General features: G+C 35.2%; 1 protein-coding gene across 1 annotated transcript in view; it reads left to right on the forward strand.

Moving 5' to 3' along the window:
- The window catches only part of LOC124362558, a 41030-nt gene that overhangs the window by 9895 nt on the left and 17666 nt on the right, over window positions 1-13469 (forward strand). The window contains exons 2-3 of the mRNA XM_046817175.1: window positions 8351-8519; window positions 10275-10417. Coding sequence (XP_046673131.1) covers window positions 8351-8519; window positions 10275-10417 — 312 coding nt within the window. The remainder of the gene's footprint in view (window positions 1-8350; window positions 8520-10274; window positions 10418-13469) is intronic.

Raw genomic sequence — 13469 nt, forward strand, 5'->3', positions numbered from 1 at the left:
TGCTCAGCATGTCATCATATGCTGGTGCCATGACCAATACGTCATCAAGGTAAACCAGACAGCTCCCCCATTTCAACCCTGCTAGTACCTGGTCCATACATCTCTGGAACACCGCTGGGCTAGTCTTGAGTCCAAAGGGGGTACATTCCCACTCCCAAAGGCCGTCTGCCGTTATAAAAGCAGTTTTGTGCTTATCCTCCTCCTTAATTGGTATTTGCCAATAACCAGAGTTCAGGTCGAGGGTGCAGAACCATTGACATCCGTTCAAGTATGTCAATATATCTCCAATTAATGGTAAGGGATACGCTAGATCTTAGATACATAGGTTCAATTTACGGTAATCTACACAGAACCTCCATGTGTCGTTCTTCTTCTTTACGAGTACAACTGGGGACGCGTAAGCGCTATTACTTTTCCGGATGACTCCTTTCGTTAGCATTTCATCCACCTGCTCCCTGATAATCTCTCGCTCACGATGCGACACCCTATAGGGAGGTTGATGCACTGGGGTATCGTCAGTGAGCGGAATGGCCAGTTCACACACGTTTGTTCGTCCTATTTGAGATTTCTTCCAGGCAAAGCGGTCTCTAAACTCTGTCAGCAGTTTAAGTAGGGCTTTTCTTTTCTCTGGGGATAATTGCGGATTAATATCTATGTTCGCCTCCTCAAGCTCGCTCTTTTCTTGTCTTGCTCCCTCGACTTCGCTGGTCGGTTCTTCTCGCAGTTCACAGATTTCATATACCTCCGCTAACACTTCGCCTCTTTGTAGGCACCTTTTATCATCTGCCAGATTCATCACCAATACTTGGTTAGGTGGCTCGGCGTGAGTCAATCCGTAGGGCAATAGAACAGATTTTTCTCTAAATATTCCTTCCTTTGGTTCCATAACTCCTAAAGTGGGCAACAAACCTTCGTACTTAATTTTCAGGAGTCTCTGACTTCTTGGAGGGAGTTCCGTAGAATCATCACATATTACTCTCGCCTGTATCTGTTGTCTTTCTTCAAACTGTATGTGCTTCAACCACGAGGGGTCTGGAGGTGAACGCAAATACTTGTCGTCTTTTTCCGCGCTGAGGAAATCTACTGAGATTTTTCTTCCGTTGGCGATTATAAATTGGGCTCTTCTCCTCGAGAAATCTATTGTTGTACCAAACTTCAGGTGGAAATCGTTACCCAGGATACAACAGTCACCCACTCCTTTGGCCACAAACACTGGGAACAATATCACACAGTGGCTGATTTCTAAGATAATTTCTATTCTACCCAAAATCTGTACCGGCTCATCGGTGGCTGTCTTAACATTCATTCCTTGTACTGCTTTAATCCTGTCTCTCACGTTGGCTACCAGATTCTCATCAACACAACTCACACAGGCCCCAGTATCTAATATTATTGGCATTGTCCTCTGATTTAATTTTCCTTTTATTTCCAATACTCCCACGGTCCTAACAGTACTGGCCTCGGGACGAGGGAATTCCTTGGGTATAGCGTTGGTAAAATCCCCACGGCGATACTCATGGCGTGGATTTCGGTTGTATCTCCTCCATGTGTCATGCCATTCTCGGCGCTCATGTTCTTGGCACAAGACGCTCATCCTCTGTTGTCGGGAGCTCATTCTAGCGGAACCACTCGCTCCCTGATTTAGTGATTCCCTCTGTCGTTTCCCTGATTTCCTGAGCGACAGGCAACAGCATATGACCGGGTCTATTGCACTGGTAGCATATCACTCGACCGTCACTAGTTCTTCCACGATTCGAGGTGGAGTAGGCTCCTCTTGCTCTCCCTCGGTTCCACCTTCCATACTGTTCACCATCTTGTGCTCTTCTTTCCCTCGGAACTTCGAACTGAACCCTTGGCTGTTGCTTATTGTTCTCAGTCATGCGGCCTCGTGTATCTCGATTCTTCTCCTGCTGTTCTAGAAGACGCATGCTTAACTTGGCAAATTCAGATGTTAAGTTTTCTAGTTTGCTTTCTAGCTCCTGTGTTCTTTCCGTCTTTGATGGCTGACTGGCGTTCCCTGTAGTTGTCGCCTTTGATGAGACTTCCCCCAGTAGGTGGTCTACCCGCTGTCCAGCCATGAAACGTGCGGTCTGGATCTTCCTTACGTTAGCCAGTAGGCTTTCTAGAGTGTCATTGGTCATCACCATCACTTTCTCCAATAGAGATGGCCTTAATCCTCTTAAAACATGTTTGATCTTAGTTCTCTCGTTCATTCCGGGGTCCACTTTTGAACATAAATTTAACACATCTTGTACATACGATTCTACGGGCTCCTCCTCCCCTTGCATCCGCATCCGCAGTCGGAACTCCATCTGTTCATCCCAAGCGATTGCTTGAAACGTATCCTTCATTCCATTCTTTACCCGCTCCCAGGTGATATTGGCTCCTAAAGATTGCTCTAGGTTTTCGTACCATTTCAGAGCGGCCCCTTCCAGGTAACAGGGGAGAATAACCAACATCTTATCCTCGTTCCAGCCATTGGCCTTTGCCACTCTTCCAAATTGGGCTAGATACTCCTCCACGTTGTCCTCCATTCCGCCCCTGAACTTTCCTGGAGTAATAACAGGCCCCCTGGCTTCAGCCATAGCTTCTACTTCCTCTTCACCGTCAGGACCACTACCAGGTAGGGGAATTAAATCGACTTCAGCTACGGTTCTTACTTCCTCAAGATGTCTTTGGGGTTGTCCTGGGTCTTCGGGAACCTCACTAACTGATGTCAGCCTTGACTGACTTCTTGTTTTTACACTAAACGTGATGTTTGGGGACGACATACGATTGCTCCACCCTATCACGAATTAAGATTTAAATAAAAACCAAATCAGAACAAAATTAAATCAAAACAAAATCAAAATTACAATCACAATCCAAATAAAATCAACAATTTAAATATACATATTCCCCTGAACACAAGGGTTATTCAAAACACCACAACATATCAATGCCGCGACAGTCGTCGTACCAATTGGGTTTGACCTGGCCTACCCATGGACAAGCTCTCTTTTTTTTCTTTTTTTTTTAAACCACTTTATAACAACACAAACTATTTCTCAAAATGATTCTATTCACCAATAAAAAGAAACAGCTTTGTTTACATCACGGGTAGGTTGCCTCCCTTACCGGTACCTTGGTTCGACGCACTGTGGCTGCTAAGTAGGCTACTCTTACAACAACAAAATTATGTTCGGCTTACAAGCTACGAGAAAACAAATAAAATTATTTACTCCAAATTACACTTTGCTTTCAAAAGGTAACTACAATTATTTGGATCAAAAACTAACTTACTCTCTTGTTCTTTCAATCTACATTTTTTTTCAACTTAATCAATTTACTTAAAAAACAATCCGAATTTTAAAAAGAAATATTCACTATTATATTATATTACTATTAAATATTATATTACTAACCTGGGATCGTTAATCCGTCTTTGGTTCTGGATCACCTCAGGATACCCGGCTGCCTCCACCAATTTGTCACGCCTCCTGCTCAGCTGGGGCGAAGGGGGTGTACTCAGGAATCAAACGCAGCTCAGATTACAGCAACTTTATTTAAACGACAACACTTCCGAACCCATGGACACCACGCGTCACGACCATCACTAGGCTAAGCCCTACACTAGATCGGCCCTCAGGGAGCTCGGACGTCCGCTCGCGCCGGAGTCCTCTCACGTACACACCGCCTCGGGCGCTCTCCTTGCTGACCTCCCCCTCCAGTACTTCCAGACGGCGGGAACATGGGCCCCGACGTCACAGTATCTTTAACATTTAATACGATACAATGATCACTGATTTCTAAATATTATAATAACAAATATATTTACTCTTTTGTAACTATCGTTTATAAGAGTTTCTTTATTTGCTCAGTATTAACTTCACTACAATCTTGTATCTCCGAAATAATTACCTTATTTTAATTGTTATTATATTTTAAAAATAAAGTTACGGGTTTGAGATAACTCAAATAAGAAATATACATTCTTGAATAAAATCTTGCTAAATATCTTGTAAACAAAGCACCGAAACTTAATATTAAACAAAGCTTGGATGCGGATTTATTGTCAAAGGTATTGTCAAATAACAAAGCTTTGTGGATTATCTAGATTCATATCTTAGAAAACACAAAAGGATATATGACTATTTCATAATATTCTTATATTTTCAGTACAATGACAGTAAATTTTTCACTACTGTTTAAGATCTCCTCCCTTACTTTAATTAAAGTGTGGAATAGCCTCTTTAGACCAAGATTAATTTTATAGTTATTACATTGTAGTTATTTTATATTGTTAATAATTCTGTAATGAAATCAATAAACTAAACTCAATCGCTTATTCAGTATTTTGAACTGAAATCAGAATTTATTTTATGTTCGGATAAATACGGTACGTCTTTCGTACAATATGTATTTATCAATTAAAAATAATCTAATAGAACTATCAAGTCATGTATTTAACGTACTTTATATTCGTTTCCGAACACTTACTTCATATATTTCGTAAATTTTAGTGTAATTCACTTACTCCAGTTACAGTGAAATGAAATGAAAATATTAAAAATTCTTTATTTATACAGGCAAATTTAGGGACGTCTGGTCGTTTCTTACACCTAACCTGCGACAACGTGACATTTAAAACATTAGATAAATATTATCTTAAGAATAAAACAAAAAAAAATAACGGTAATAAAATAAAGAAATAAATACATTTAAAAAATGTGGTGTAATTAATGTAATCTAGATTTGATATATTATAGATTATTATAATACGACCTATGACAATAATAACAACGGTCATGCGTTATTGGTTTATTGCAGTTTTTTTAAATGACTCACGTTAAATACCACAAAAACGTTAAGACGTGGTTAAGACCCGCTTACATAGTGATAAACCCTATATAGAGGGTATGACCGCCGCCTTTGCAAATAAACACCACTCACTTCCACAGTGTCTATAACACAAAAGTCTTGTGTACGTGTCTTGTAGTGACTCACCGAGGTGTTGCCACATCCCTTCACGTATTCCCATATTAAAATTTAGATTAATGTCTTTTGTAAAAGTCGAATTTTCCAGATACTTTAAATATTTTCTGCAGAAATAGTAAAATACACGTACTATGTATCAGTATTATTTTGAATGCATTCTAAAAGATAATGGTTATGGTTAATATAGAGTACAAAAATGATTATAATTTAATAATAATCATTACATTATTTGTTTGAATTATTATTGTCATAGGTCGTACTATTATAATATATAATATATCTAGATCTAATTGGTTTATTCTATTATATTTGTATAAACAACTTTTATTCACCCACATTTTCATAATCCATCCAAGGCGATGATTCTTCTTCCATAGGTGTAAGAAAAAATTTCTTTCGAAATTCAAAGTTAAAACTAAAGTAAAGTAAAGATGTCTTATTTTACCAGACGAATTTAGCTCCCTGTAAACGGATTTGAGTAAAGGACGTAATTTTCGTATTTTACATTAAACTTTGAATAGGAATAAGTGAAAATTTTAAAGTATCAATAATAAAAACTCCATTGTTAATAGTTCCATAGTTTAAAATTTAAGTATCTGTTAAAAATTAAAAAAAACATTGGTCTATTTTATTTTTATACACCCTGTATACAAGAAGGTAGCTAAATATTTTAAAAACTGCGCCATTTTATAAGCTTTCCAACCATACACTACACTATTGAGGTTTAGATCTGCATATGTACCTTTTAGTGTTTTGATTCTCCAAAACACGGGGTGCAGAAAAGACGGTTAAAAGGCAATTTAAAACAAAAAAGGGGTAATCTAAACGTACAAAGTAGTATAAATTTACTAGTGTCATAATAATCTATTTTGATGATCAAAAACTAATATTTTCTATTCATTTTATGGCCATAAATCTTTATCTAACTATCAAAACCACACTGGTATTTAGAATTATTCTTATCTATTAGATAATGATAAGATAAAATGGATTATTCCTGTTTTCTTCTTCATGTTATTTTTTATCTTCTGATCAAGCAAATACCTGCTTAGATAAAAGATTGTGGTCAGTCAGTTCTTCTATGTCAGTGATGCTAGAACCATGTCTTTCTCAAATCGCGAATACACTGACATGCACTTCATCTACGGGTTGTGCGACGGTAATGCGCGAGCGGCACAGAGTGAGTACAGGGCTCGCTATCCTGACCGTGTTACTCCTAGTTCACAGGTGTTCTCAGGACTTCACCAGCGCTTAACAGAAACAGGATCTTTCCATAAGTTGAAAAGAGAGGTAGGTCCTAATATTGATGTTTATGCAGGTGAAGATATTTTAGCGAGGGTTGAGGATGATCCCTAACTAAGTACTAGACAGCTAGCTACAGCTACCGGCCTTTCTCGTTGGAATTTTTCTAATGTTTTGAAGTCTAATACGTTTCACCCGTACCATTTCACCCTGGTTCACTTATTCACCCAAAAACCCTTGAACCAAATGTCTTTGAATCGAGAAGAACGTTCTGTCGATAGCTCCTAAACAATGACATTGAAGAGTATCACTTTTTCAAAAAAATATTGTGGACAGATAAAGCCATTTTTACAAGAGAGGGTGTTTTAAACTCCCATAACATGCATTTTTGGGCTACAGAAAATCCTAGAGCTATGAGAGAATCATCTTTTCAGCATCGGTTCACAATAAACGTGTGGGCGGGAGTGGTTGGTGATATTTTCTTAAGACCCTATGTCATTCATGGAAGCTTAACAGGAGAAAAGTATCTTGACTTTTTACAACATAACTTGCCTCAACTTCTAGATCAACTCACTCGACAACAAAGAGAAGAGTTAATTTTTCAACACGACGGCGCACCTCCTCACTTTTCCAACAATGTAAGGCAGTAGTTGAATGAAAACTACCCAACTTGGATTGGGCGAGAGGGACTGTTGCTTGGCCACCCAGATCTCCGGATCTCAATCCCATGGACTTTTATGTTTGGGGGTACATGAAGAGCCTGGTGTACAAGACAGTCGTTCCCAACGAAGTGGATCTGCATGTATAATTGACGCTGCAAACAAAGTGAGGGATGAGTTGTCTCACAAGGTTACTGTGCGTGCCATTCGGAAAAGTACAAGAGCCTGTGTTCGGGAAAATGGAGGGAAATTTGAACATAAAGTAGAGAGTGTTCTCAAATGGATATGATTGGAATCATACTGTGTTTTTACTGCTTGATTGTCTTTTATAATGAATAAATACAATGTGTGTATACTTAGTTTTTTAAACAGTTATAACATTTCTTTTAATATAAGCCCATTTGGTAAATTTTCATGCATAATCAAGTATTTTTTGAAAAACATTTGGCCCAATCCAATTAAAAGCGAACTATTACATGTGCAATTATAATAAAAATATTGTATAAATACAAAATAATTAATGTTTAAACTTTTTTGTTTATTTTCTTTGTCTTAACATTGTAAAGAGTTAAAAACAAAATTTGTTAAGATTTTAAACAAATAGTAAGCATGCATTCAGTGAAACTTTTGTTTTGGTTATAGTTTGTACAGTTTTTAAGTCCCCTGTGTTTTCATGTATTCAAACCACTGAAACGAACATATTTAGATTCAAACTTCAATAGTTTAGTGTGTGGTTGGAAAGCTTATAAAATGGCGCAGTTTTTAAAATATTTAGCTACCTTCTTGTATACAGGGTGTAGAAATATACAATTATAGACCAATGTGTTTTTTTATTTTTAACAGATACTTAAATTTTAAACTTTGGAACTATTAACAATGGAGTTTTTATTATTGATCCTTTAAAATTTTCACTTATTCCTATTCAAAATTTAATTTAGAATATGAAAATTACGTCATTTCCTCAAATCCGTTTACAGGTAGTTGAGAATTGCTGTAATATGTTTAAAAACATGGTTATTTTAGAAAAAAATTAAATAATACTTTTTGAAGCAAATTTTTTGACTTGGAACCTCTTACATGCATCATTACACTTAATTTACTTTGTAATTTCACCCAAACTGTTTTTTAACACTGATGACCAGCCATCCTATATCAGTCGCTATGCATTATAGCGCAAATAAATTGTTTTATATTTCTCAAGTAATTAAAAATACAATTTTTTCCTATATTTTTTTATTTTGTATAATTTCCGGATAGCTTGGTTACACTGTTTTAATTAGTATACAACATTGCTGGAATAAATGGGAACATGATAACTACCGTAGTTCGTAATACATTCATACCAAACTTGGTGTATACCATTTACGATTTAAAAAAGCTATTTTGCTATACTACTTTAGTGCCTTGAAACACAGTCTTCTCTAAATCTTGTGTTTTTCAGTAATATGCCTTATATTGTGATTGTTTTACAGTAATTCAATACGTGGTAGCGAATGAGGAGGCTAGCCTCAATGAGACACTTATTGAATGTAAGGACCGCACCTACCTTGACAACTGTCTCAAGAAACTTCCGCCGATCCTTGAGAAGTCAGAAATGAAAGGAATCCCAAGTTCCAAAAAAGATGTTGATGCATCCTGCAGGTATTGCAATATCTTGTATAACATGTATGTCCTAATTACTGAATGCATATGTTGCAGAAATATTGTTACCAAAGACTTCCGTTGATTCGAGCAAGAAGTTTAACAAACAAGTTGTATTAAAAAAAATGTTCATAAGTATAAATCGTGGTTTTTTTAAAGAAAAATATTCCCCATTGTTTTAATGACATATTATAAGTGTGATTGGCCGATATTTTGCGAAGCATAGTGTACTTGGGCCTGGAATGTTGCAATTTCCATTTGTCCATCTGTCTTTCTGACAGGACGATATCTCAAAAAAGGAACTTACCTGTAGACTTGAAACTTTTCATTAAGCTTAATTTCTATATAAGTAAAACTGAGTTCGAGTATGGTACTCGTATATGTTACTCTATGGATTTAGCTGAGCATTAGACTTTTACATTGATCTTATGGCGAACCATGATGGAAATGGAAAATAGTGGAGTAAATAAATGACTAAACATATGTCATATGAACGAAATAATAAAACCTAACATACCAACACATAAATCTTTTCATGGATTTGGTGTTTTTATAACTGAAAGACTGACATAGTCCAACTTAATGACAAAACATTTGACTGCATCAGGTTTTAAGATATCTAGGAAAATATTTCATATGTAGACTTGATATTTTACATGAAACTACATGACTGTGTACTATGATGTGTTTAGTATAAGTTTTGTGACAGATTCTTTTTTACGTCTGTCTGCCTGTCTGTTTGACCACAGTACATCTCGAGAATAAAAAATAGCTATAGCTAAGAAAATTTTAATGCTGATTCAGCGACGTCTGTTATGACACAATACTTATTAAATGAATTACCTTATAATGTTATATTCAAATTGACGTGATTTATAGATCGAGAATGAGTGGCCACGTGTATTAAAGTAATATGTCATGAATCATTTATCAGCGCAAAATTAATAAGGAATCATATTAAAAATAATGTTAAAAAATTTCTTATTACTTGTATGTAGTTTGAATACATAGCACACTCATTTCTCATCTTTGCAGTAAAAAATGTCTCGAAAATTTTCAAAATACAACGTTCCTATAGTGAGAACAGTTGATTCAATGCGATGTTGAGTTTAGTTCATCTTCCTCTCACAGCTGCGTCTAGAATTTGACGCTGTCACAGACTATGTTCCTGGAATCTGTTCGTTTGAAGATATCCAAAAAAAGTCGGCGACATGACGGCCAAAATGAAATCTTAACATTGTTTCGACATCTAGATTTCAAAATATGAAAATATAGCGTAATATAGGTGAAGAGGTAATCACATTATATCAATTGGGCACGGTCCAGCACACAGGTGTTTTACACATAACGTAAGAATGGTAGGAAGGGTTATTTCAATGTAAATGTTCAATTTAGGTTCATTTCCTCGGTTGAAATCGGTTGTATGTAAAGATTCTATGTCTTAAACTTAAAACTTTATTTGTTGCAAAGAAGAAGGTAAACTGTAGCAAAACTCAATATGTACATTGAATGCCATCTTTATATCATACTTAAAACTGCCTCAAACTATGGTTTTTAAAAATGTAGTAACTAAACGATTTTTTATAAAATTTGTTCGCCATTCAGTAATTTCTTTAAAAAGAGTAATATTGCGATTTTTAAAAAATAAACACTTTAATTATTATAACGGTTTTGGCATTTATCACCACTTACCTGTCTTGATTTTAGTTATAACATAATGTATTCAGAACTTAATTCAGACATGTCTTGTTTCAGTGCATTCAAAATAGGAATGGGTTGCATGGATGACTTCGCCAAGAAATGTCTTTCCCACCAGGACAGACAGACGCTGGAGGCTCATGTCGCCGGCGCCAGACACACGTTCAAGTTCCTCTGCGACGATCCTGTTTTTCAAGCAGGTCAGGGACAATACTTGCCTTTCATTTTAAACTGGTAATTTATAATTTACTGATAACAAAGCTGATTGAGGATTCAAATTCAAATGACTTTATTTATATCATGCATACAAAAGGGCGAATTCAGGGCCACAAGGTTATATTTTAACCCTAATATAATAGTATAATACTTAAATAAAATAAAACTACTACATTTCAAATAAAATAAAATAATGTAATAAAGGTCTTTTTAAGAATTTAGTACACACATATTCCTACAATAAATTCATAAACACATTCATTGGGACCCTATCCATCCTCAAAGACCTACCCCAATTAACCCATCGCTGACATCGTTTGTAGCAATTTAGCTTTCAGTAAGGCTGTAAACCGGTTTCGACTCCCTACTGACTTAATATGGTTAGGAAGGGAATTCCATGCTCGACAAGCAGTAACGACAAATGGTTTGTTGTAAGTTGAGGTTTGATGGTGGGGAATAAGAAGAATTGATGAGACCATTCTTGTCTCTCTTGCGCTTGTTTCAGAGATCAATTTGAATTTGTCAGCTAGATATATAGGCCCTCCAGAGATAAGACTAGAATAAACCAAACTAAGAATTTGTAATAATCTTGTATCGGCCAATTTTACAATAGAATTTTGATTATAAATACGCGTTATATGGATGTCACGTCTTAGATCAAATACAAAACGTAAACAGTAATTTTGGCATCGCTGGAATTTGTTTGCCATATCAACAGTCATATAATTTTTTAGGGTTACAATATGAAAAATTATGAACAATCAGAGTTTTTACCAGTAAAAGTTTCATACGTTCTGGTAAGAAGTGCTGCATCCTCTTTAGTGAGTGTACGGAGGCAAACACCTTCTTTCAGATTCCCACAACAGAATCACACCACCCAAGAGTTGTATTCATTGTTAGACCCAAATTTTTCACTTTGTCACAGTACGGAAGAGAAACGTTGTTTACAGTAATTTGCGCTCATTATTTGTGTCTATATAGTTCTTTAGTCGTGAGTGGGAGATAATAATCGTTTGAATTTTGTTTTCGTTAAGCTTCAGTGCATGTTTCGTTGTCCATTCCACAAGTTTTTAAATGTCAAAGTTAATGTTGTGTATATCATCTAGTGAATGCAAGTACTGTACAAATGTCAGTTACGTAAAGTAAAAATAAAAGAGGTCCCAGTATTGAACCTTACGGCACACCACAAGTGAACATCCTGTAGTCATATACTTTGTCAGCCACACTTACACACTGCCGCCGATTTGAGGGATAAGATTTAATTCAGGTAACACTAACCTCGGAAAATCCTAAAGCACGCAGCTTTCTTAACAGCAAACCGAATATAACGCAGTCAAATGCCTTGGAGAAATCAAACAATGCCATAATAGTACACTGATTTCAATCAATTGCTGTTTTATAATTCAGGATTCAGAACTGTTTTATAATTATTTGATGAATGTTACTTAAATATGAGTGTTGAGTTTAGCTTAATCATACCTTCCACTTAGTGCATCGTTTAAAAGCGTTTCAGACGCTGCACTACGCGAGAGTAAGCTTCTCAGTCTTTTATTTAATAAATGGACAATAAATGATCTGAAAAACTTACAGGATTTTGTATATGGGCCACCGTTATATGTTCTAAAACTGAAACGTGATCGATATCAAAACATTACTTTAGATATAAAACACTATACATAAAAGGTTCAACACTATATACTTTAGGTTCAACATAAAAGACGATTAACATATTCAAATCATATATTGTCTCTGAAAAAATAACCAACACTATAAAATATAAAGCTTTTGCCATCAAGCTTCCATATACTAAAGATAAAATGCTATTTGGTGAACATTTTTTATAATATTAGCAGTTTTACACAGTTTTCTGTAACGGTTTCTATATACCTAGAACAGAAAGTTAAAATATCAAATGATTCAGTGACGCGAAGATTGTTAATATAGGAGTCCCCCAAGGCTCCGTTCTTGGTCCAACGTTGTTTCTAATTTTCATTAATGACTTGCTGAGATTACCATTAAATGGAAAATTCATAGGGTTTGCTGATGATATTGCGATTAGATATTCTGAAAAACAATGGGAAAACATCTGGAATCATATTAGAGAAGATTTGATTAAAGTCAGGAAATGGTGTGAAAACAACAGAATGGTCTTGAATGCCTCTAAGACTAAGTTTATAAATTTTGACTTAAAAGGATATCAATTCAATAATGTGCAAAAATTTCATAGATTAGATTGTCAAGCCATGTCAAACTGCAATTGTGAAAATATCGATCAACTTGAACAAATTAAATATTTTGGAATAAACATTCATGAAAAACTGAGTTGGAAACCGCATATAAACAGCATTCAAATAGGTTTAAGAAGAAATATCAGAATTTTTTATTTTTTAAGGAAATTTATTGATGATAAATTAATGAGAACGCTTTAGTTTGCACTAATTCATTCTAAATTGAATTATGGTATAGAAAATTGGGGAGCTGCTGACAATATAACCATACAACCGTTGAATGTAACACAAAACCACTTCGTAAGAATAATTGCAAAAAGGAAAAGATATGAATCTGCATTACCTATTTATAAAATAATATCTAATAATATTACCACAAAAATATTTATTTGTATTCAAAGTATTAAAAATTTACTATGAGAAAAGTGGAAACAGGAGCGACTGAGTTTACCAAAGAACTAGAGGTGACATACTGGGGCTGTTCATGAGACCGAAGGTAAATAAGTCAATTTTCCAAACAAGTTTTTCTTTTTTGGGTCCAAAATTTTTTAATCTTTTGCCTTTACAAATAAAAATTTGTAAAAATAGAAACAAATTTGAGAATAAATTGAAAAGTTGGCTTTTAAATTTTTTTAATACTGATAGCTTTTTTCAAATTTTAGTTTACGAATTTGTACAGTGTTATATTAAAAGATTTTAATTTGTAAATTTATAACTAAAAAATGTTATGTTTAAAATAATTTTAACTGTGGGGTGTGCACACTGCAGATTAACCGCACGATGTACTTGTTAAGATTCGACTGATCAT

Source organism: Homalodisca vitripennis, chromosome 5 (assembly GCF_021130785.1).
Source record: "Homalodisca vitripennis isolate AUS2020 chromosome 5, UT_GWSS_2.1, whole genome shotgun sequence".
Taxonomy (NCBI): Eukaryota; Metazoa; Arthropoda; class Insecta; order Hemiptera; family Cicadellidae; genus Homalodisca; species Homalodisca vitripennis.